The sequence below is a fragment of the Phyllobates terribilis genome, unplaced genomic scaffold, assembly GCF_046119375.1.
Source record: "Phyllobates terribilis strain yellow unplaced genomic scaffold, ASM4611937v1 Scaffold_4__5_contigs__length_816908805, whole genome shotgun sequence".
NCBI classification, from domain to species: Eukaryota; Metazoa; Chordata; class Amphibia; order Anura; family Dendrobatidae; genus Phyllobates; species Phyllobates terribilis.
In genome coordinates this window covers 17,931,200-17,953,964 of record NW_027362764.1, presented here as the reverse complement: position 1 = coordinate 17,953,964, position 22,765 = coordinate 17,931,200, and the positions used below count along the sequence as shown (strand labels likewise).

The 22,765-nt window shown below is 50.6% G+C and overlaps 1 protein-coding gene across 1 annotated transcript in view; it reads left to right on the top strand.

Moving 5' to 3' along the window:
• Positions 1–22,765, top strand: part of OBSCN (obscurin, cytoskeletal calmodulin and titin-interacting RhoGEF) — a 528,918-nt gene that overhangs the window by 63,726 nt on the left and 442,427 nt on the right. Inside the window, exons 3-6 of the mRNA XM_073676881.1 lie at positions 4,965–5,234; positions 6,024–6,284; positions 6,369–6,674; positions 6,763–7,029. Coding sequence (XP_073532982.1) covers positions 4,965–5,234; positions 6,024–6,284; positions 6,369–6,674; positions 6,763–7,029 — 1,104 coding nt within the window. The remainder of the gene's footprint in view (positions 1–4,964; positions 5,235–6,023; positions 6,285–6,368; positions 6,675–6,762; positions 7,030–22,765) is intronic.

Genomic DNA, 22,765 nt, shown 5'->3' with positions numbered 1-22,765 from the left:
ATCAGGGTCACACAGATTCCTGTCCTTCAGTCTTTGTGCATCCATGAGACCGGTCAGTGGTTCCTCGGAAGTGGGGATGAGCTCAGGTTACATTGTATCACTGGGGTCTTTCCTTGCACTGCCCATCAGGGTCACACAGATTCCTGTCCTTCAGTCTTTTTGGATCCATGAGACTGGTCAGTGGTTCCTCAGGGGCGGGGATGAGCTCAGGTTACATTGTGTCAGTGGGGTCTTTCCTTGCGCTGCTCATCAGGGTCACACAGATTCCTGTCCTTCAGTCTTTGTGCATCCATGAGACCGGTCAGTGGTTCCTCGGAAGTGGGGATGAGCTCAGGTTACATTGTATCACTGGGGTCTTTCCTTGCACTGCCCATCAGGGTCACACAGATTCCTGTCCTTCAGTCTTTGTGGATCCATGAGACTGGTCAGTGGTTCCTCAGGGGCGGGGATGAGCTCAGGTTACATTGTGTCAGTGGGGTCTTTCCTTGCGCTGCTCATCAGGGTCACACAGATTCCTGTCCTTCAGTCTTTGTGCATCCATGAGACCGGTCAGTGGTTCCTCGGAAGTGGGGATGAGCTCAGGTTACATTGTATCACTGGGGTCTTTCCTTGCACTGCCCATCAGGGTCACACAGATTCCTGTCCTTCAGTCTTTTTGGATCCATGAGACTGGTCAGTGGTTCCTCAGGGGCGGGGATGAGCTCAGGTTACATTGTGTCAGTGGGGTCTTTCCTTGCGCTGCTCATCAGGGTCACACAGATTCCTGTCCTTCAGTCTTTGTGCATCCATGAGACCGGTCAGTGGTTCCTCGGAATTGGGGATGAGCTCAGGTTACATTGTATCACTGGGGTCTTTCCTTGCGCTGCCCATCAGGGTCACACAGATTCCTGTCCTTCAGTCTTTGTGGATCCATGAGACTGGCCAATGGTTCCACAGGGGCGGGGATGAGCTCAGGTTACATTGTGTCAGTGGGGTCTTTCCTTGTGCTGCCCATCAAGATCACACAGATTCTTGTACTTCAGTCTTTGTGCATCCATGAGACCGGTCAGTGGTTCCTCGGGGGGCGGGGATGAGCTCAGGTTACATTGTATCACTGGGGTCTTTCCTTGTGCTGCCCATCAGGGTCACACAGATTCCTGTCCTTCAGTCTTTGTGGATCCATGAGACTGGTCAGTGGTTCCTCAGGGGCGGGGATGAGCTCAGGTTACATTGTGTCAGTGGGGTCTTTCTTTGCACTGCCCATCAGGGTCACACAGATTCCTTTCCTTCAGTCTTTGTGGATCCATGAGACTGGCCAATGGTTCCTCAGGGGCGGGGATGAGCTCAGGTTACATTGTGTCAGTGGGGTCTTTCTTTGTGCTGCCCATCAGGATCATACAGATTCCTTTCCTTCAGTCTTTGTGGATCCATGAGACCGGTCAGTGGTTCCTCAGGGGCGGGGATGAGCTCAGGTTACATTGTGTCAGTGGGGTCTTTCTTTGTGCTGCTCATCAGGATTATACAGATTCCTTTCCTTCAGTCTTTGTGGATCCATGAGACCGGTCAGTGGTTCCTCAGGGGCGGGGATGAGCTCAGGTTACATTGTGTCAGTGGGGTCTTTCTTTGTGCTGCTCATCAGGGTCACACAGATTCCTTTCCTTCAGTCTTTGTGGATCCATGAGACTGGTCAGTGGTTCCTCAGGGGCGGGGATGAGCTCAGGTTACATTGTATCACTGGGGTCTTTCCTTGCTCTGCCCATCAGGGTCACACAGATTCCTGTCCTTCTGTCGTTGTGGATCCATGAGACTGGTCAGTGGTTCCTCAGGGGCGGGGATGAGCGCAGGTTACATTGTACCAGTGGGGTCTTTCCTTGCGCTGCCCATCAGGGTCACACAGATTCCTGTCCTTCAGTCTTTGTGGATCCATGAGACTGGCCAATGGTTCCTCAGCGGCCGGGATGAGCTCAGGTTACATTGTGTCAGTGGGGTCTTTCCTTGCGCTGCCCATCAGGATCTCACAGATTCTTGATCTATAGTCTTTGTGGATCCATGAGACTGGTCAATGGTTCCTCAGGGGCCGGGATGAGCTCAGGTTACATTGTGTCACTGGGGTCTTTCCTTGTGCTGCCCATCAGGGTCACACAGATTCCTGTCCTTCAGTCTTTGTGGATCCATGAGACTGGTCAATGGTTCCTCAGGGGCGGGGATGAGCTCAGGTTACATTGTGTCAGTGGGGTCTTGCTTTGTGCTGCTCAATCAGGATCATACAGATTCCTTTCCTTCAGTCTTTGTGGATCCATGAGACCGGTCAGTGGTTCCTCAGGGGCGGGGATGAGCTCAGGTTACATTGTGTCAGTGGGGTCTTTCTTTGTGCTGCTCATCAGGATTATACAGATTCCTTTCCTTCAGTCTTTGTGGATCCATGAGACCGGTCAGTGGTTCCTCAGGGGCGGGGATGAGCTCAGGTTACATTGTGTCAGTGGGGTCTTTCTTTGTGCTGCTCATCAGGGTCACACAGATTCCTTTCCTTCAGTCTTTGTGGATCTATGAGACTGGTCAGTGGTTCCTCGGGGGTGGGGATGAGCTCAGGTTACATTGTATCACTGGGGTCTTTCCTTGCGCTGCCCATCAGGGTCACACAGATTCCTGTCCTTCAGTCTTTGTGGATCCATGAGACTGGCCAATGGTTCCTCAGGGGCGGGGATAAGCTCAGGTTACATTGTGTCAGTGGGGTCTTTCCTTGTGCTGCCCATCAGGATCACACAGATTCTTGTACTTCAGTCTTTGTGCATCCATGAGACCGGTCAGTGGTTCCTCGGGGGGCGGGGATGAGCTCAGGTTACATTGTATCACTGGGGTCTTTCCTTGTGCTGCCCATCAGGGTCACACAGATTCCTGTCCTTCAGTCTTTGTGGATCCATGAGACTGGTCAGTGGTTCCTCAGGGGCGGGGATAAGCTCAGGTTACATTGTATCAGTGGGGTCTTTCCTTGTGCTGCCCATCAGGATCACACAGATTCCTTTCCTTCAGTCTTTGTGGATCCATGAGACTGGCCAATGGTTCCTCAGGGGCCGGGATGAGCTCAGGTTACATTGTGTCAGTGGGGTCTTTCTTTGCACTGCCCATCAGGGTCACACAGATTCCTTTCCTTCAGTCTTTGTGGATCCATGAGACTGGCCAATGGTTCCTCAGGGGCGGGGATGAGCTCAGGTTACATTGTGTCAGTGGGGTCTTTCTTTGTGCTGCTCATCAGGATCATATAGATTCCTTTCCTTCAGTCTTTGTGGATCCATGAGACTGGTCAGTGGTTCCTCAGGGGCGGGGATGAGCTCAGGTTACATTGTGTCAGTGGGGTCTTTCTTTGTGCTGCACATCAGGATCATACAGATTCCTTTCCTTCAGTCTTTGTGGATCCATGAGACCGGTCAATGGTTCCTCAGGGGCGGGGATGAGCTCAGGTTACATTGTGTCACTGGGGTCTTTCTTTGCGCTGTCCATCAGGGTCACACAGATTCCTGTCCTTCAGTCTTTGTGGATCCATGAGACTGGTCAATGGTTCCTCAGGGGCGGGGATGAGCTCAGGTTACATTGTGTCAGTGGGGTCTTTCTTTGTGCTGCTCATCAGGATCATACAGATTCCTTTCCTTCAGTCTTTGTGGATCCATGAGACCAGTCAGTGGTTCCTCAGGGGCGGGGATGAGCTCAGGTTACATTGTGTCAGTGGGGTCTTTCTGTGTGCTGCTCATCAGGATCATACAGATTCCTTTCCTTCAGTCTTTGTGGATCCATGAGACCGGTCAATGGTTCTTCAGGGGCGGGGATGAGCTCAGGTTACATTGTGTCACTGGGGTCTTTCTTTGCGCTGTCCATCAGGGTCACACAGATTCCTGTCCTTCAGTCTTTGTGGATCCATGAGACCAGTCAGTGGTTCCTCAGGGGCGAGGATGAGCTCAGGTTACATTGTGTCAATGGGGTCTTTCTTTGTGCTGCTCATCAGGATCATACAGATTCCTTTCCTTCAGTCTTTGTGGATCCATGAGACCGGTCAATGGTTTCTCAGGGGCGGGGATGAGCTCAGGTTACATTGTGTCACTGGGGTCTTTCTTTGCGCTGTCCATCAGGGTCACACAGATTCCTGTCCTTCAGTCTTTGTGGATCCATGAGACTGGTCAATGGTTCCTCAGGGGCGGGGATGAGCTCAGGTTACATTGTGTCACTGGGGTCTTTCTTTGCTCTGTCCATCAGGGTCACACAGATTCCTGTCCTTCAGTCTTTGTGGATCCAAGAGACTGGTCAATGGTTCCTCAGGGGCGGGGATGAGCTCAGGTTACATTGTGTCAGTGGGGTCTTTCTTTGTGCGGCTCATCAGGATCATACAGATTCCTTTCCTTCAGTCTTTGTGGATGCATGAGACCAGTCAGTGGTTCCCCAGGGGCGGGGATGAGCTCAGGTTACATTGTGTCACTGGGGTCTTTCTTTGCGCTGTCCATCAGGGTCACACAGATTCCTTTCCTTCAGTCTTTGTGGATCCATGAGACCGGTCAGTGGTTCCTCAGGGGCGGGGATGAGCTCAGGTTACATTGTATCACTGGGGTCTTTCTTTGTGCTGCTCATCAGGATCATACAGATTCCTTTCCTTCAGTTTTTGTGGATCCATGAGACTGGTCAGTGGTTCCTCAGGGGCGGGGATTAGCTCAGGTTATATTGTGTCAGTGGGGTCTTTCTTTGCGCTGTCCATCAGGGTCACACAGATTCCTGATCTTTAGTCTCTGTGGATCCATGAGACCGGTCAGTGGTTCCTCAGGGGCGGGGATGAGCTCAGGTTACATTGTGTCAGTGGGGTCTTTCTTTGTGCTGCCCATGAGTAGTGATAGCATCCTGGTGTAAGGCTTATTAATGATGGTCACCACATTGAGCATCTCTGGCTCTTCTCTCGCACATGTCCGTTCCTCCGGTGTCTGATCCTCTCATTTATTCTCTTAAAGAGCCCAGGATTCCCTTCCGATCTAAGCTCCGAGACCTGGAGGTGAGGGAGAAGGAGACGGCCACCTTCCAGTGCGAGGTCCCGCACACCATCACCGAATCCGCCTGGTACAAGGAAGAGACCCAAATCCAGCAGAGCAGCAAGTATCACATGGAGGAGGAAGGAGCCATCCGCAGACTGACCATCCAGAACGTGACTGCCGACGATGACGCCGTCTACATCTGTGAGATGAAGGAGGGCAGCCGCACCATCGCTGAGCTGTCTGTGCAAGGTAAGCGGAGAGACAGGCGGAGTGCGGCCATCATCATAGACAGCCAATCCCCAAAAACAGAGTACATGGGGAGTAAAGATGAGATATGGAGACAACTCCACCGACACCAGACTGGCGCAGAGGTATGTCCTGTGACATGGTACAGTCACAGAATAGTGACCGCAGCTTTGGAGGTGACTGGAGGCTAAGACACAGTGTAACAGCAGAATAGTGACTGCAGCTCTGGAGGTGACTGGAGGATGAGACACGATGTAACAGCAGAATAGTGACTGCAGCTCTGGAGGTGACTGGAGGATAAGACATGATGTAACAGCAGAATAGTGACTGCAGCTCTGGAGGTGACTGGAGGATAAGACATGATGTAACAGCAGAATAGTGACTGCAGCTTTGGAGGTGACTGGAGGCTAATAAAATAAGTAACAGCAGAATAGTGACCGTTGCTCTGGAGGTGACTGGAGGATAATACATGATGTAGCAGCAGAATAGTGACCGCAGCTTTGGAGGTGACTGGAGGCTAAGACACAGTGTAACAGCAGAATAGTGACTGCAGCTCTGGAGGTGACTGGAAGATAAGACATGATGTAACAGCAGAATAGTGACCGCAGCTCTGGAGGTGACTGGAGGATAAGACATGATGTAACAGCAGAATAGTGACTGCAGCTCTGGAGGTGACTGGAGAATAGCACATGTCTCTGGATCTGGAGGATGGGGGTTTTACTGGATATTTACTGGGGGTATCTGGATTATCATGGTGTAGTGACAGCCACCTCGTTACTTCCTGCCCTGTAGGTAACATTATAAAGAAGCTTCCGCGCAGGACAGCGGTCCCGGTCAGTGACACGGCCATCTTCTGTGTAGAGCTGGACAATGACGTAGATAAGGTCAGGTGGACCATTAATGGGCAGAATGTGGTCCCTGGTGGGCGCATCTCCATTACCTCCGTGGAGAAGCAGCACACCATGATCATCCGCGAGTGCAAGAACAGCGACTCTGGCGAGATTGCCTTCATGGCCGACGAGTGTAAGACGTCCACGCAGTTCACCGTCACCAGTGAGTATCTAGCCGGAGATCAGCAGAGTATTGCCAGATGTCAGAGACTTCAACAAAATGTTGATTTTTTTTTTCCCTTTCCAGCTTTAAGAAAACCTCCTTCTAATGCCCCCATTAACCCTGTGGTGACGGACAAGACTGAAATGTCTGTAAAATTGGCCTGGTCCCCTCCCCCAATGGACAGGCCCGTGCCCATTGATGGGTACATTGTAGAACGGAAAAAGCTTGGAGCCATGAACTGGGTGAGGTGTCACGAATCCCCAAATGTGCCCACCCCGGAGTTCATTGTCAGCCATGTTCCTGATGAAGGGAGCTTCCACTTCCGGGTCAGTGCCTTGAACAGCTATGGACAGAGCCCCCACCTGGAGTTCCCGGGGACATTGTACCTTGGTAGGTCATTCATTTGTCAGCCCCGGACCCCCAGGTGTAGAGGATGATAACAGGGGAATTCAGTCTGTTGCATTCTTGTCTGTTCTAGAACCAGTTCCCTCCATTAAGACTCCTCTTAAGCCGGTCGAAGCCGTGGTCGGTGGAGAGGCCACGTTCTCCGTTGACCTCACCACGGTGTCTTCCGGCTCTTGGACCATAAATGGGACGGTGGTTGCGAGTAACGACCAGTATGTGGTGACGCGGGTGAAGAACACACACATGCTGCTCATCAAGAGAGTTACCCAACACCAGGACCAAGCCGACGTCACCTTCACATGTAAAGGGATCGAGAGCAGCACCAAGCTCAGGGTCAAAGGTAACGCGCCTCCGGGCCACACAGGCTGCGGGCACATGCAGGGTATGCCAGTCCTCTCTTCATATCTATAATACTAGATGGGTTTATCTTTGGAGTCTTTAAAGTTTTGGTTTCTTGACTTCTCTCCATCATTTGTTTCTATATCTCCATACATCACTGTAGATCTCCACAAATCATCATCACATATCTCCGTATATCTCCGCAGAGCACCTTATACATCTATATAAACAGCAGCACGAGACATTTTGATAGGTAGTTTAGTTTTTCCAAGTCATATCCTTCCATAATACCATTTTTCCTTTCTCCTTATTCGTATGTCTGGAGTCTTTTCATGACTTCGAGCTCTTCTTAGACGGTGAGACGAGCAGCAAAATTTTTGAAGACAATAGTTTTGTAGAGGTCGATCTCTAATGCAGAGGTTCAAGTTGTGAAAATAAATCCCTCATTAGATGGATTTACAGGTAATAATTAGTGTTCAGCGAGTATGTTCTGTCCGAGTATGCTCGAGCCGAGCTCCGAGTATTTACAGCTGCTCGGTGATATGGTTGAATCGCTCCCGTGTGCATGATTTACGACTGTTTGACAGTTTTATTACATGGGGGGAATGTCTATTTCTTACACGTTCCTCACATGTAATAAAGCTGTCAAACAGTTGCAAATCATGCACATGGAGCGATTTAACCTTATCACAGAGCAGCTGTAACTAAACCTGGAGGATGTAATGGCCACTAAGAAGCAGCCCCTGCGGGACAGCCTGCTGAAGTCAACCTAAGAAAAGAGGCTCAAACAGAGAAATAATCTACCAGGATGAGAGAGAGCTCCCAAGAGTCTACATGCCCCTGGTAAATACCAGGGATTTGTCATGTAATATATTCCTACCAAAAATAATTATTTCTGAATTTTTACCCCCTTTAATGTTGCCATCACCTGTACAAATCCTTAGAGAAACAAACTGAAATCTTTCCGAATGGAAAAAGTAAAATAAAGAATTAAAATAATGCAATACCATAAATCTGCACACCCTTACACTAATACTTTATTGAGGTCCCCTGTGAATTTCGAGCAGCGTTCAGTCTTTTTGGGTCGGGGTCTATCAGCACGGCACTTCTAGAATTGGTAATCTCTGCCCCCTATTCCTTGCAGTAGCTCCACACATCTGTCAGATTGAGGGGGCATCTTCTGTGTACAGCGCCCTCTTCAGGTCACCACAGATTGTCTTTTGGGTTCAGTTCTGGACTAAGGCTGGGCTATTCCAGGACTTCCACCCTCTTCTGGAGAAGCCCTTCGTTTTGGTGATTTGGAGGTTGCTTAGGGTTGTTGTCACTGAAAGGTGAAATTCCTTCTCATCTTCAGCTTTTTAGCAGAGGCCGGAAGGTTTTGATGTAAGTTTCACTGATATTTGGAACTGTTCATAATTCCCTTGCACCTTGTGTGAAGCCCGAGTTCCAGTTGACAAAAACATCCCCAGAGAATAATGGTGCCCCCGCCATGCCTCACTGTGGGGATGGTGATCTTCTGGTGATGAGCGTTGTCGGCTTTGCACCTTTTTGAATTATGGTCAAAAAGTTCCTCATCAGCCTCTCATGGCTCGGTTTTGGGATTTGATCCACTGACCTGTTGCTTCATGCTCAGTTCTTCTGCCTGTTGAGATATTGCTCTTTTCCTTCACTTTCCAACTGCTGATTGTTCCTTTGTCCTTATTCTCCATTCTTAGTTTGCTATTTTCCAGGTGTTTTCCAATTTCCCATTTTGGTCTGCCTTATCATGTTCTGGATGGAGCTTTATATACTATACTTTCTCTGCATTTCCTTGCTGGCTATATTTCCTGCTAGATATATACTTAGGAGCTCCAGCTCTTTGTCTTAGGGGTTTACCTTGCTGGGTGAACTCCAGTTGTATTCTTGCAGTAAGTTAGTTTGCATTACTTCCCAGCACCTTTACCACTGTTAGGTTTCTGGGAGCCAGCACCTTTACCACTGTTAGGTTTCTGGGAGCCAGCACCTTTACCACTGTTAGGTTTCTGGGAGCCAGCACCTTTACCACTCTTAGGTTTCTGGGAGCCTATACTTGTTTGTTTTATTTTTGATGCTCCTTAACTTTCCCTCTCTCCCCTTTATGAACATGTTTTAGTTTCTCACCCTGGGTTTTCGTATGTTACTTTACACTTTTCTTTCCCCTTCTTGGTAGTGTGTTATGGCTTCCCCTTGTTTCCTAAGGAAGTACGAGAAACCCCTGAACGGCCTTTTAGGGAGCCAGATCTGAGGTGGTGTTTTTTAGTTGTGCAACTATGGCCTTCCTTTCTAGTCTGTACAGGGACCAGTTGGGTGTAGATGTGGAGTTTTATCTAGCCGAGTCTAAGAAAACATAGGGCGTTTTCCTCATACCCCTTATCCCCAATTCACACCTATGCTAAGGTATATGCAGTAGGGCTTGGTATGTTTAAAAAGAAACAATAAAACTTTATGGATTTTATGGATTGAAGCTGGATCCTCAACCTTTCTTGCAAGTATAATTGACGTCTGGCAGAGACGTGATCTTGTGCTTCCAACACTGAAACCCATAGGGAGTTTCCAACAAGAGTGAGCTGATATTGCTTTTTTCTAAAACTGTGTAACAGGTGCGGCGTTTCCCTGGTGTGAGTGTGAACACGTTCATAACATTAGAGCCAGCCCATCAGTGCATTATGATACGCCTTGGCTACTATGATGAAAGAATCTCTCCAGCTGTGGTGTCTCCATCATCCAGATAGGAATCTTGGATTCTGTATAAATCCGATATTTAGGCGATATAGATTTTCGGCGTCGTAGCGAAGAGACGGAGGTGACACATTATCTGGCATCAGTGTAGGAACATTGAATAATGGTAGATGGCTGATAGATGGTGCAAACCAGGTCATATTTGGTCCCTACGTAAAAGTAAAATCATGATCAAAACGATAAAGTCAATATTGAACGCCTGTGATCTTCAGAGACGAAGATATCCTGGAAGTTGGAAATTTTCTGAAAGTGAAGTCATATCCCATGACCAGTCATCAATTGAAGTGCTTCCCTTCGCTAAGCTCTGAGCCCTTTCTGTGACCAGTTTAGTAAGTTTTTTCATTATCCCTTTTATTTTATGTAATTGTATATATCGTATTGTCTTGTTCCCATTTTGTATCATCTTGTATATTTTTTTATAAACACTGCCTATCTTTCTGGATTAAATATAAAATGTAACAGCTCTGTTACTTTTGCCCTGTAAACCGCAACAATGATTGCCGTACGCTACCTGTAACGGGCGTCCAGTCGGCCTGTAAAACGATTGGTGGTGGCAGCTGTAACAGGTCTGGGAGGTGGAACCTCTGAGCAACGATACAAAGGGGCAGTCCTTGTAAGGAAGCGGGTGGCTCCCAGGGTAGGCGGGCAGGTAGTCACGGCAAGTGACGAGGACAGTCTCTGGGTAGAAGGGCAGGAGGTCACGGCAAGTGACGGCTAAGCCTCCAGGTAGACTAGCAGGCAGGTAGCAGGTGGACGCTCCCAGGTGAGCGGGCAAGAGTCTCTGGACAGGCAGGTGGTCACAGCACGTGACGGCGGAGCCTCCAGGTAGGCTAGCAGGCAGGTAGCAGGCGGACGCTCCCAGGTGAGCGGGTAAGAGTCTCTGGACAGGCAGGTGGTCACAGCACGTGACGGCGGAGCCTCCAGGTAGGCTAGCAGGCAGGTAGCAGGCGGACGCTCCCAGGTGAGCGGGTAAGAGTCTCTGGACAAGCTGGTGGTCACAGCACGTGACGGCGGAGCCTCCAGGTAGGCTAGCAGGCAGGTAGCAGGCGGGCGCTCCCAGGTGAGCGGGTAAGAGTCTCTGGACAGGCAGGTGGTCACAGCACGTGACGGCAGAGCCTCCAGGTAGGCTAGCAGGCAGGTAGCAGATGAGCGCTCCCAGGTGAGCGGGCAATCAGATCCATAGACAGACTGGCAGGGCTGGTAGGCAGACTGTCGGACCGCAGGAATGCAAGTAGAAAGACAAGTAACAGGCAGGTATCAAGCAGGAATCTGGCAGGTAACTGGCAGGTAACTGTAACGGGACCTGAGGGCTGAAGCAGAGTGATAGGCTATGCAACAACATTGCTCGGGCACCTCCATTTTGGAGGAGGTGCCTTATATATGGTGAGGTCCTCTGGCCATTGGCCGGGGACTCCTTAGGACGGCGCGCGCGGCCCCTTTAAGAGAGGGGGAGCGCGCGCGCCCTAAGCACAGTGGCCGGGAAGCAGCGCGCGCTGCCAGCAGAGCGGGAGGAGGACGCCGGGCACGGAGCGGAGAGGTGAGGGGAACAGCGTCCCTGCCTAGCAGGAGGCAGGGACGCCGACGCTACAGCAGCTAATAATCTTTCTTGGGTTCTTGTGGAGTTGGTAGTGACCGTACTGAAGTATACATATATTCATGTGTTGGAATCTGTTGTATATATACAATACGGTCATTGTGAGTTCCCCAATAAACGGCCTAGTATTGGAAACAGCCGTGACCTCATCCGTTATTCGTCAGTCAATTGCGTAAATGTCCTGATGATGGGGGGCAGCAGAGGGCTGTTCTTGACAAAAAGGTAACAGCGGGTGTATCTACTTGACTCCCCCGCAATCCCCAGACTGTGTTCTTTGACAAGCGTCAACTGTTATGATCTGCAACAAGTACTAAGGAAAGATAGGGGAAAGCTGTCCCTACAGTAAGACTAAGCTGAATCCCTACGATGTAGCGGGCTGCCTGTTCCTAGTGAACAGACCCGCCTTAGTCCTCGGCTTGTCTGAACGAAGACCTATAGAAATAAGGGAGGGGTCCCTAAAAGTACTAAGGACTGGGACAAAAATGGGACACCTCCTAAACAGAAGTTGTTGTAGAACACAAAAGACAAACTGACAAAAAGTACTAAAGGTCCCAGAGGACCAAGCGAACTGACAGAGAAAGGCACCGAAGCACCTGGCTAGAGAAACAGTCAAACAACACTGAAGTCCAGCAAAGCCAGAAGGGCGGAGCTGGAATATAAAGGCAGATGGTCACATGACCGCAAAACACAAGATAGAAAAAACTAACAAGAGGGTTCTAACATCAACAACAGCTCCCATGTTCTGCTGTTACGAAGGACTCCGTTCTGCAGAGCATCTCGGTTGAGCCCAAAGTAAAGTTGCTGGATTGCTTTGATAGGGACAGAAGTTCGTTTTCTGTTTTTTCTGCCACGTGTTAATTATACTTTTGCCTACGTCCTGTATCCTCTGGATCTGAGAGTCAACAAGTGGGCATTGTGTTGTCTTTGCTCCATGGAGATCCACACCATCGACTAGGATACATTATGGGGTACTCTTCCCCGTTCGCCTCTTCTGATAAGACAGCTGTCAGCCCGAAATCTGACACGTCTGTCTAGACCACAAACGCCTTTGAGAAGTCCTGTGCCACCAACACTAGCTATTTAGAAAGGGCTAGCTTCATTTCCTGAAAGGCCATCTCACCTTCTGGAGACCTCTTAGCCGTAGCCGACTTCATCCCTTTAAGGAGGTACGTCAAAGGGACGACTATCATGGCAAAGTTAAGGATAAACCGGCGGTAGTAGCCCACGATGCTCAGGAATGCTCTGACCTGCTTCTTTGAGAGCAGATGTGGCCAATTCTGGATTGCATCAACTATATTTGGGGTTTTATTTCGCCCCTGCCTATGACATAGCACAAGTATTTAGCTTCTTCCATGCCCATGGCACATTTCATCAGTTATATGGAAAACCCCACCTTCCGTAGAGCATCAAGTATCGCCTGGACTTTGCTCAGATGGTTTCCCCAATCCTGGCTGAAGATCACAATGTCATCCAGTTTGTGGGGAGCTAGGATCCTGTTCATGGCTCTCTGGAAGGTGGCCGGCGCTCCTTTCAACCCAAATGGCATCCTTGTGTACTGGAAACAACTGACTGGCATTGAGAAGGCCATCTTCTCCTTGGCATCTTGGGACATGGGAATTTGTCAATACCCTTTCTTGAGGTCAAGGGTGGCAATGTACCGGGCCGGCCCTAGCCTTTCAAACAGTTCATCGACACGGGGAACTGGATCCATATCGAACTTAGGGACCTCATTCAGCTTCCTATAGTTATTGCAAAACTGCCATTCTCCATCTGGTTTCGGCACTAAGACTGTGGGACTGGACCAGCCACTCTTGGATTCTTCAATGACTTCCAGGCTCAGCATCCACTTCACCTCTTTCAAGATCACTTTTTTTGGCGGGTTTCGGGAACCCGATACGGCTTCAAGTTTACCCGAACATGAGGCTCTGTGAGCACCTCATTGTCTATGACCTGAGGACTACCTGGTAATTCTGAGAAGAGGTCTCTATTCCGATGTAGCAACTCATTGCACCAATGCTTTTCAGCACCTGATAACAACTCTGCCACCTTGACTTCTTTTATGTCGGCTTCAGACTTAGCTGCCAAACATGGAGCTTCCATTGGCTCCCTATCTCAATATGTCTTAATCAGTTTGACGTGGTACATCTGGTAGGGCTTCCTTCTCCCTGGTTGGTGGACTTTATAGTTGACGTCATCGACCTTTTCAACTACTTCATAGGTGCCCTGCCACTTGGCCAGAAATTTGCTCTCGACCGTAAGTTCCAGCACCAGTACCCTATCCCCAGGGTTGAAGTGTCTCACCCTCGCCGATCTATTGTACACCCTAGACTGTGCCTCTTGTGCTTGGAGGGGTGTTCTTTCACAATGGGCATCACCTCGGCAATTCTCTCTTGCATTTGGGCCACATGTCCGATTACACTCCTGTAGGGTGTAGACGCTGCCTCCCAGGTCTACCCAGGTCTACCTCGCTACATCCAGGAGCACACGGGGGTGTCGGCCATGCAATAGCTCAAGAGGGGAGAAACCAGTAGAGGCCTGTGAGACTTTTCTGATACAGAACAAAAGATACGACAATAAACGGCCTCGGCCGTCCTTCTCTATGACCTTCCTCAACATGGCCTTCAAGTTGTTATTAAACCTTTCCACCAAACCATCCATATGTGGATGGTAGATTGAGGTCCTGAGTTGTGTGATTTGCAGAGTTTTGCACAACTCTCTCATCACCTTTGACGTGAATGGGGTTCCTTGGTCCGTTGGGATCTCCTTGGGCAACCCCATTCTGGAAAAGATATTGATCAACTCCCAAGCTATACACTTGGAGGAGGAGTTTCGTAGTGGTACAGTCTTCAGATACCGCGTAACATAGTTCAGGACCACCAGTATATACTGATGCCCGCTGGCAGACTTGACCAGTGGTCCCACTAGATCCATGGTTATGCAATCAAACGGGACCTCAATGATGAGCAACAGCACTAAGGGGCTATGGAAGGGAGCCACTGGGGAGGTCAGCTGGTAGGAGGGACTGGACCTACAATAATTCAGTATTTCTCGATGACAACCGGGCCAGTAAAACCTCTGGAGGACCACCTAACACATGCTTTATGGGCCATGTCTAACACCTTGCGTGTTACACCAGTTTTATCAGGAGGAATCGGCCCAAATTCCCACCAACTATTGTGAGAAGCTGTGGAAGGAGATCCCAAACGTGTGACCCAAGTCATTCAGTGTAAGGGCAATGGGACCAAATACTAATGAAATCCATGGAAACTTCTGACTTTGCAATAAGTAATAAAAATATCTTAAAACATTCTCTCTCTCTCATTATTCTGGCATTTGGCAAATATTAAACACTAGATGGTGGCCCGATTCTAATGCATCGGGTATTCTAGAATAGGTATGCGGCCGACCGGGTGCAATCAGCAGAGCTGTGTTTAAATTTTGTGCCAAAATCGCTGATTGGTCGCGTTCAGCAACCGCGACCAATCAGCAAAGCTGTGTTTAAATTTGGCGGCAATATCGATGATCGGTCGCGGGCGGCGGCCGCGACCAATCAGCGGACCGTGTTAGTGAGGACTGGAGAGCTTGTTTAAATTTGGCACCAAAATCGCTGATTAGTCGCGACCAATCAGCAAAGAGGTGTTTAAATTTGGCGACAATAGTGCTGATTGGTCGCGGCCGGCGACCGCGACCAATCAGCAGAGCGATGCAGAGCGGGGTTTAAATTTGGCGCCAAAATCGCCGATTGGTCGCCGGCCGCGACCAATCAGCAGAGCGGTGTTTAAATTTGGCACAAAAAGCGTAGATTGGTCGCGGCCGGTGGTTACGACCAATCAGCAGAGTGAGGTTTAAATTTGGAGCCAATACTGCTGATTGGTCACGGCCGACAACCGCGACCAATCAGCAGAGCAGGGTTTAAATTTGGCACCAATAATGCTGATGGGTCGAGGCTGGCGACCGCGAACAATCAGCAGAGCGGGGTTTACATTTGGCCCCAATGCTGCTGATTGGTCGCGGCCGGCGACAGTGACCAATCAGCAGAGCGTTTTTTAAATTTGGCACAAAAAACGCAGATTGGTCGTGGCCGGTGGTTGCGACCAATCAGCAGAGTGAGGTTTAAATTTGGCGCCAATCTCGTTGATTGGTCACGGCTGGAGTCCGCAACCAATCATCAGAGCGTTGTTTAAATTTGGCGCCAATCTCGCTGATTGGGTGCGTCCGGCGTCCGCATCCAATCATTACAGCAGTGTTTAAATGTGGCGGCAAGATCGGTGATTGGTCGCGGCCGCTATTTAAATGTGGCGCCCAAATCGGTGATTGGTTGCGGGCAGCGGCCGCGACCAATCAGCAGAGCGGTGTCTAACTTTAGCGCCGCGACCAATCACCGATCTTGGCGGCAAATTCAAACACCGCTGTGCTGATTGGTCGCCGACGCTGTGCGCGACCAATCACCTATTTTGGCGGTACATTTAAATAGCGTCCGCGACCAATCAGTACAGCGGTGTTTAAATGTGGAGCCAAGATCGGTGATTGGTCGCGGCCGATATTTAAATTTGGCGCCCAAATCGGTGATTGGTCGCGAGCAGCGCCAGCGACCAATCAGCGATTTTTAACACAAATGTCCCGGACCTTTGTAACACCATGCGGATACTGTGGGGACATCAGCGGCTAGGGTGTGAAGGGAGGACCGGGGAGCGGCGCTGCGGGTCGGGATACTTCTGCTGCGAGCAGTCGCTCATGTCCCGGGTTCTCGCAACGGAAGTATCCGCACAGGCAGCGGCGCTGACATCCATGCGGCTAGGGCGTGAAGGGAGGACCGGGGAGCGACGCTGACATCCAATTGGTCGCGGCCGCTATTTAAATGTGCCGCACAAATCGGTGATTGGTCGCCGACTTGGCCCGCGACCAATCACTGATCTTGCGGCGAAAGTTAAACACTACTGTGCTGATTGGTCGCGGACGCTGCCCGCGACCAATCACCGATTTGGGCGCCAAATTTTAATATCGTCCGCGACCAATCACCGATTTTGGCGCCACATTTAAATAGCGTCCGCGACCAATCTGCACAGCAGTGTTTAAATGTGGGGCCAAGATCGGTGATTGGTCGCGGCCGATATTTGAATGTGGCGCCCAAATCGGTGATTGGTCGCGGGCAGTGTCCACGACCAATCAGCACCGTAGTGTTTAACTTTTGCGGCAAGATCCGTGATTGGTCGTGGGCCAAGACCGCGACCAATCACCGATTTGTGCGGCACTTTTAAATAGCGTCCGCGAGCAATTGGATGTCAGCGCCACTCCCCGGTCCTCCCTTCACACCCTAGCCGTATGGATGTCAGCGGCGCTGCCTGTGCGGATACTTCCGCTGCGAGAACCCGGGACATGAGCGGGCGCTCGGAGCAGAAGTATCCCGACCCGCAGCGTCGCTCCCCGATCCTCCCGTCACACCCTAGCCGCTGATGTCCCCACAGTACCCGCATGGTGTTACAAAGGTCCGGACATTTGTGTTAAAAATCGCTGATTGGTCGCAGGCACTGCCCGCGACCAATCACCGATTTGGCCGCCAAATTTAAATATCGGCCGCGACCAATCACCGATCTTGGCTCCACATTTAAACACCGCTGTGCTGATTGGTCGCGGCCGATATTCAAATTTGCCACCCAAATAGGTGATTGGTCGCGGGCAGTACCCACACCTGGCACACTATACATATACAGAGGGTAGACTACGGAGTACCCACACCTGGCACACTATACATATACAGAGGGTAGACCCCGGAGTACCCACACCTGGCACACTATACATATACAGAGGGTAGACCGCGGAGTACCCACACCTGGCACACTATACATATACAGAGGGTAGACCCCGGAGTACGCACACCTGGCACACTATATATATACAGAGGGTAGACCCCGGAGTACGCACACCTGGCACACTATACATGTACAGAGGGTAGACACCGGAGTACGCACGCCTGGCACACTATACATATACAGAGGGTAGACTACGGAGTACCCACACCTGGCACACTATACATATACAGGGGGTAGACCCCGGAGTACCCACACCTGGCACACTATACATATACAGAGGGTAGACCGCGGAGTACCCACACCTGGCGAACTATACATATACAGAGGGTAGACCCCGGAGTACCCACACCTGGCACACTATACATATACAGAGGGTAGACCGCGGAGTACGCACACCTGGCACACTATACATATACAGAGGGTAGACCCCTGGAGTACGCATGCCTGGCACATTATACATATACAGAGGGTAGAGCCCGGAGTACGCACACCTGGCACACTATATATATATATATATATATATATATATACATATATATATACAGAGGGTAGACCCCGGAGTACGCACACCTGGCACACTATAGATATACAGAGGGTAGACCCCAGAGTATCCACACCTGGCACACTATACATATACAGAGGGTAGACCCCGGAGTACGCACACCTGGCACACTATACATATACAGAGGGTAGACCCCGGAGTACGCACACCTGGCACACTATACATGTACAGAGGGTAGACACCGGAGTACGCACGCCTGGCACACTATACATATACTGAGGGTAGACCCCGGAGTACCCACACCTGGCACACTATACATATACAGAGGGTAGACCCCGGAGTACGCACACCTGGCACACTATACATATACAGAGGGTAGATCCCGGAGTACCCACGCCTGGCACACTATATATATATACAGAGGGTAGACCCCGGAGTACCCACACCTGGCACACTATATATATATACAGAGGGTAGACCCTTGAGTACCCACACCTGGCACACTATACATATACAGAGTGTAGACCCTGGAGTACGCACACCTGGCACACTATACATGAACAGAGGGTAGACCCCGGAGTACCCACACCTGGCACACTATACATATACATAGAGTAGACCCCGGAGTACGCATGCCTGGCACACTATACATATACAGAGGGTAGATCCTGGAGTACCCACACCTGACACACTATATATATACAGAGGGTAGACCCCGGAGTACGCATGCCTGGCACACTATACATATACAGAGGGTAGACCCCGGAGTACCCACGTCTGGCACACTATACATATACAGAGGGTAGACCCCGGAGTACGCATGCCTGGCACACTATACATATACAGAGGGTAGACCCCGGAGTACCCACACCTGGCACACTATACATATACAGAGGGTAGACCCCGGAGTACGCATGCCTGGCACACTATACATATAGAGAGGGTAGACCCCGGAGTACCCACGCCTGGCACACTATATATATACAGAGGGTAGACCCCGGAGTACCCACGCCTGGCACACTATATATATACAGAGGGTAGACCCCGGAGTACCCACGCCTGGCACACTATACATATACAGAGGGTAGACCCCGGAGTACCCACGCCTGGCACACTATATATATACAAAGGGTAGACCCCGGAGTACGCATGCCGGGCACACTATACATATACAGAGGGTAGACCCCGGAGTACCCACGCCTGGCACACTATACATATACAGAGGGTAGACCTCGGAGTACGCATGCCTGGCACACTATACATATACAGAGGGTAGACCCCGGAGTACCGACACCTGGCACACTATACATATACAGAGGGTAGACCCCGGAGTACGCACACCTGGCACACTATACATATACAGAGGGTAGACCCTGGAGTACCCACGCCTGGCACACTATATATATACATAGGGTAGACCCCGGAGTACGCATGCCTGGCACACTATACATATACAGAGGGTAGATCCCGGAGTACCCACGCCTGGCACACTATATATATACAGAGGCTAGACCCCGGAGTACGCATGCCTGGCACACTATGCATATACAGAGGGTAGACCCCGGAGTACCCAAGCCTGGCACACTATATATATACAGAGGGTAGACCCCGGAGTACCCACACCTGGCACACTATACATATACAGAGGGTAGACCCCAGAGTACGCACACCTGGCACACTATACTTATACAGAGGGTAGACCCCAGAGTACCCACACCTGGCACACTATACATATACAGAGGGTATACCCCGGAGTACTCACTCCTGGCACACTAGACATGTACAGAGGGTAGACCGCAGAGTACCCACACCTGGCACACTATACATATACAGAGGGTAGACCCCGGAGTACGCACTCCTGGCACACTATACATATACAGAGGGTAGACCTCGGAGTACACATGCCTGAAACACTATACATATACAGAGGGTAGACCCCGGAGTGCCCACACCAGGCACACTATACATATACAGAGGGTAGACCCCGGATTACGCACGCCTGGCACACTATACATATACAGAGGGTAGACCCCAGAGTACCCACACCTGGCACACTATACATATACAGAGGGTAGACCCCGGAGTACGCACACCTGGCACACCCATACATATACAGAGGGTAGACCCCGGAGTACGCACGCCTGGCACACTATACATATACAGAGGGTACACCCCGGAGTACGCACACCAGACACACTATACATATACAGAGGGTAGACGCCGGAGTACGCAAGCCTGGCACACTATACATATACAGAGGGTAGACACCGGAGTACGCACGCCTGGCACACTATACATATACAGAGGGTAGACCCCGGAGTACCCACACCTGGCACACTATACATATACAGAGGGTAGACCCCGGAGTACGCACGCCTGGCACACTATACATATACAGAGGGTAGACCGCGGAGTACCCACACCTGGCACACTATACATATACAGAGGGTAGACCCCGGAGTACGCACACCTGGCACACTATACATATACAGAGGGTAGACCCCGGAGTACGCACGCCTGGCACACCATACATATACAGAGGGTAGACCCTGGAGTACGCACGCCTGGCACACTATACATATACAGAGGGTAGACCCCGGAGTGCCCACGCCTTGCACACTATACATGTACAGAGGGTAGACCCCGGAGTACCCACACCTGGCACACTATACATATACAGAGGGTAGACCCCGGAGTACGCATGCCTGGCACACTATACATATACAGAGGGTAGACCCCGGAGTACGCACACCTGGCACACTATACATATACATAGGGTAGACCCCGGAGTACGCACTCCTGGCACACTATACATATACAGAGGGTAGACCCCGGAGTACGCATGCCTGGCACACTATACATACACAGAGGGTAGACCCCGGAGTACGCACACCTGGCACACTATACATACACAGAGGGTAGACCCCGGAGTACGCACACCTGGCACACTATACATATACAGAGGGTAGATCCCGGAGTACGCACGCCTGGCACACTATATATATATACAGAGGCTAGACCCCGGAGTACGCATGCCTGGCACACTATACATTTATAGAGGGTAGACCCCGGAGTACCCACGCCTGGCACACTATATATATACAGAGGGTAGACCCCGGAGTACCCACACCTGGCACACTCTATATATATACAGAGGGTAGACCCTGGAGTACCCACACCTGGCACACTATACATATACAGAGTGTAGACCCTGGAGTACGCACACCTGGCACACTATACATGAACAGAGGGTAGACCCCGGAGTACCCACACCTGGCACACTATACATATACAGAGGGTAGACCCCGGAGTACCCACAACTGGCACACTATACATATACATAGAGTAGACCCCGGAGTACGCATGTCTGGCACACTATACATATACAGAGGGTAGACCCTGGAGTACCCACACCTGACACACTATATATATACAGAGGGTAGACCCCGGAGTACGCATGCCTGGCACACTATACATATATAGAGGCTAGACCCCGGAGTACCCACGTCTGGCACACTATACATATACAGAGGGTAGACCCCGTAGTACGCATGCCTGGCACGCTATACATATACAGAGGGTAGACCCCGGAGTACCCACACCTGGCACACTATACATATACAGAGGGTAGACCCCGGAGTACGCATGCCTGGCACACTATACATATACAGAGGGTAGACCCCGGAGTACCCACGCCTGGCACACTATATATATATACAGAGGGTAGACCCCGGAGTACCCACGCCTGGCACACTATATATATACAGAGGGTAGGCCCCGGAGTACCCACGCCTGGCACACTATACATACACAGAGGGTAGACCCCGGAGTACCCACGCCTGGCACACTATATATATACAAAGGGTAGACCCCGGAGTACGCATGCCTGGCACACTATACATATACAGAGGGTAGACCCCGGAGTACCCACGCCTGGTACACTATACATATACAGAGGGCAGACCTCGGAGTACGCATGCCTGGCACACTATACATATACAGAGGGTAGACCCCGGAGTACCCACACCTGGCACACTATACATATACAGAGGGTAGACCCCGGAGTACCCACGCCTGGCACACTATATATATACATAGGGTAGACCCCGGAGTACACATGCCTGGCACACTATACATATACAGAGGGTAGATCCCGGATTACCCACGCCTGGCACACTATATATATACAGAGGCTAGACCCCGGAGTACGCATGCCTGGCACACTATGCATATACAGAGGGTAGACCCCGGAGTACCCAAGCCTGGCACACTATATACATACAGAGGGTATACCCCGGAGTACCCACACCTGGCACACTATACATATACAGAGGGTAGACCCCGGAGTACCCACACCTGGCACACTATACATATACAGAGGGTAGACCCCGGAGTACGCACACCTGGCACACTATACATATACAGAGGGTAGACCCCGGAGTACCCACACCTGGCACACTATACATATACAGAGGGTATACCCCGGAGTACTCACTCCTGGCACACTAGACATGTACAGAGGGTAGACCGCAGAGTACCCACACCTGGCACACTATACATATACAGAGGGTAGACCCCGGAGTACGCACTCCTGGCACACTATACATATACAGAGGGTAGACCCCGGAGTACGCACACCTAGCACACTATACATATACAGAGGGTAGACCCCGGAGTACACATGCCTGAAACACTATACATATACAGAGGGTAGACCCCGGAGTACCCACACCTGGCACACTATACATATACAGAGAGTAGACCCCGGAGTACGCACACCTGGCACACTATACATATACAGAGGGTAGACCCCGGAGTACGCATGCCTGGCACACTATACATATACAGAGGGTAGACCCCAGAGTACCCACACCTGGCATACTATACATATACAGAGGGTAGACCCCGGAGTACGCACACCTGGCACACTATACATATACAGAGGGTAGACCCCGGAGTACGCACACCTGGCACACTATACATATACAGAAGGTAGACCCCGGAGTACGCACACCTGGCACACTATACATGTACAGAGGTTAGACACCGGAGTGCGCACGCCTGGCACACTATA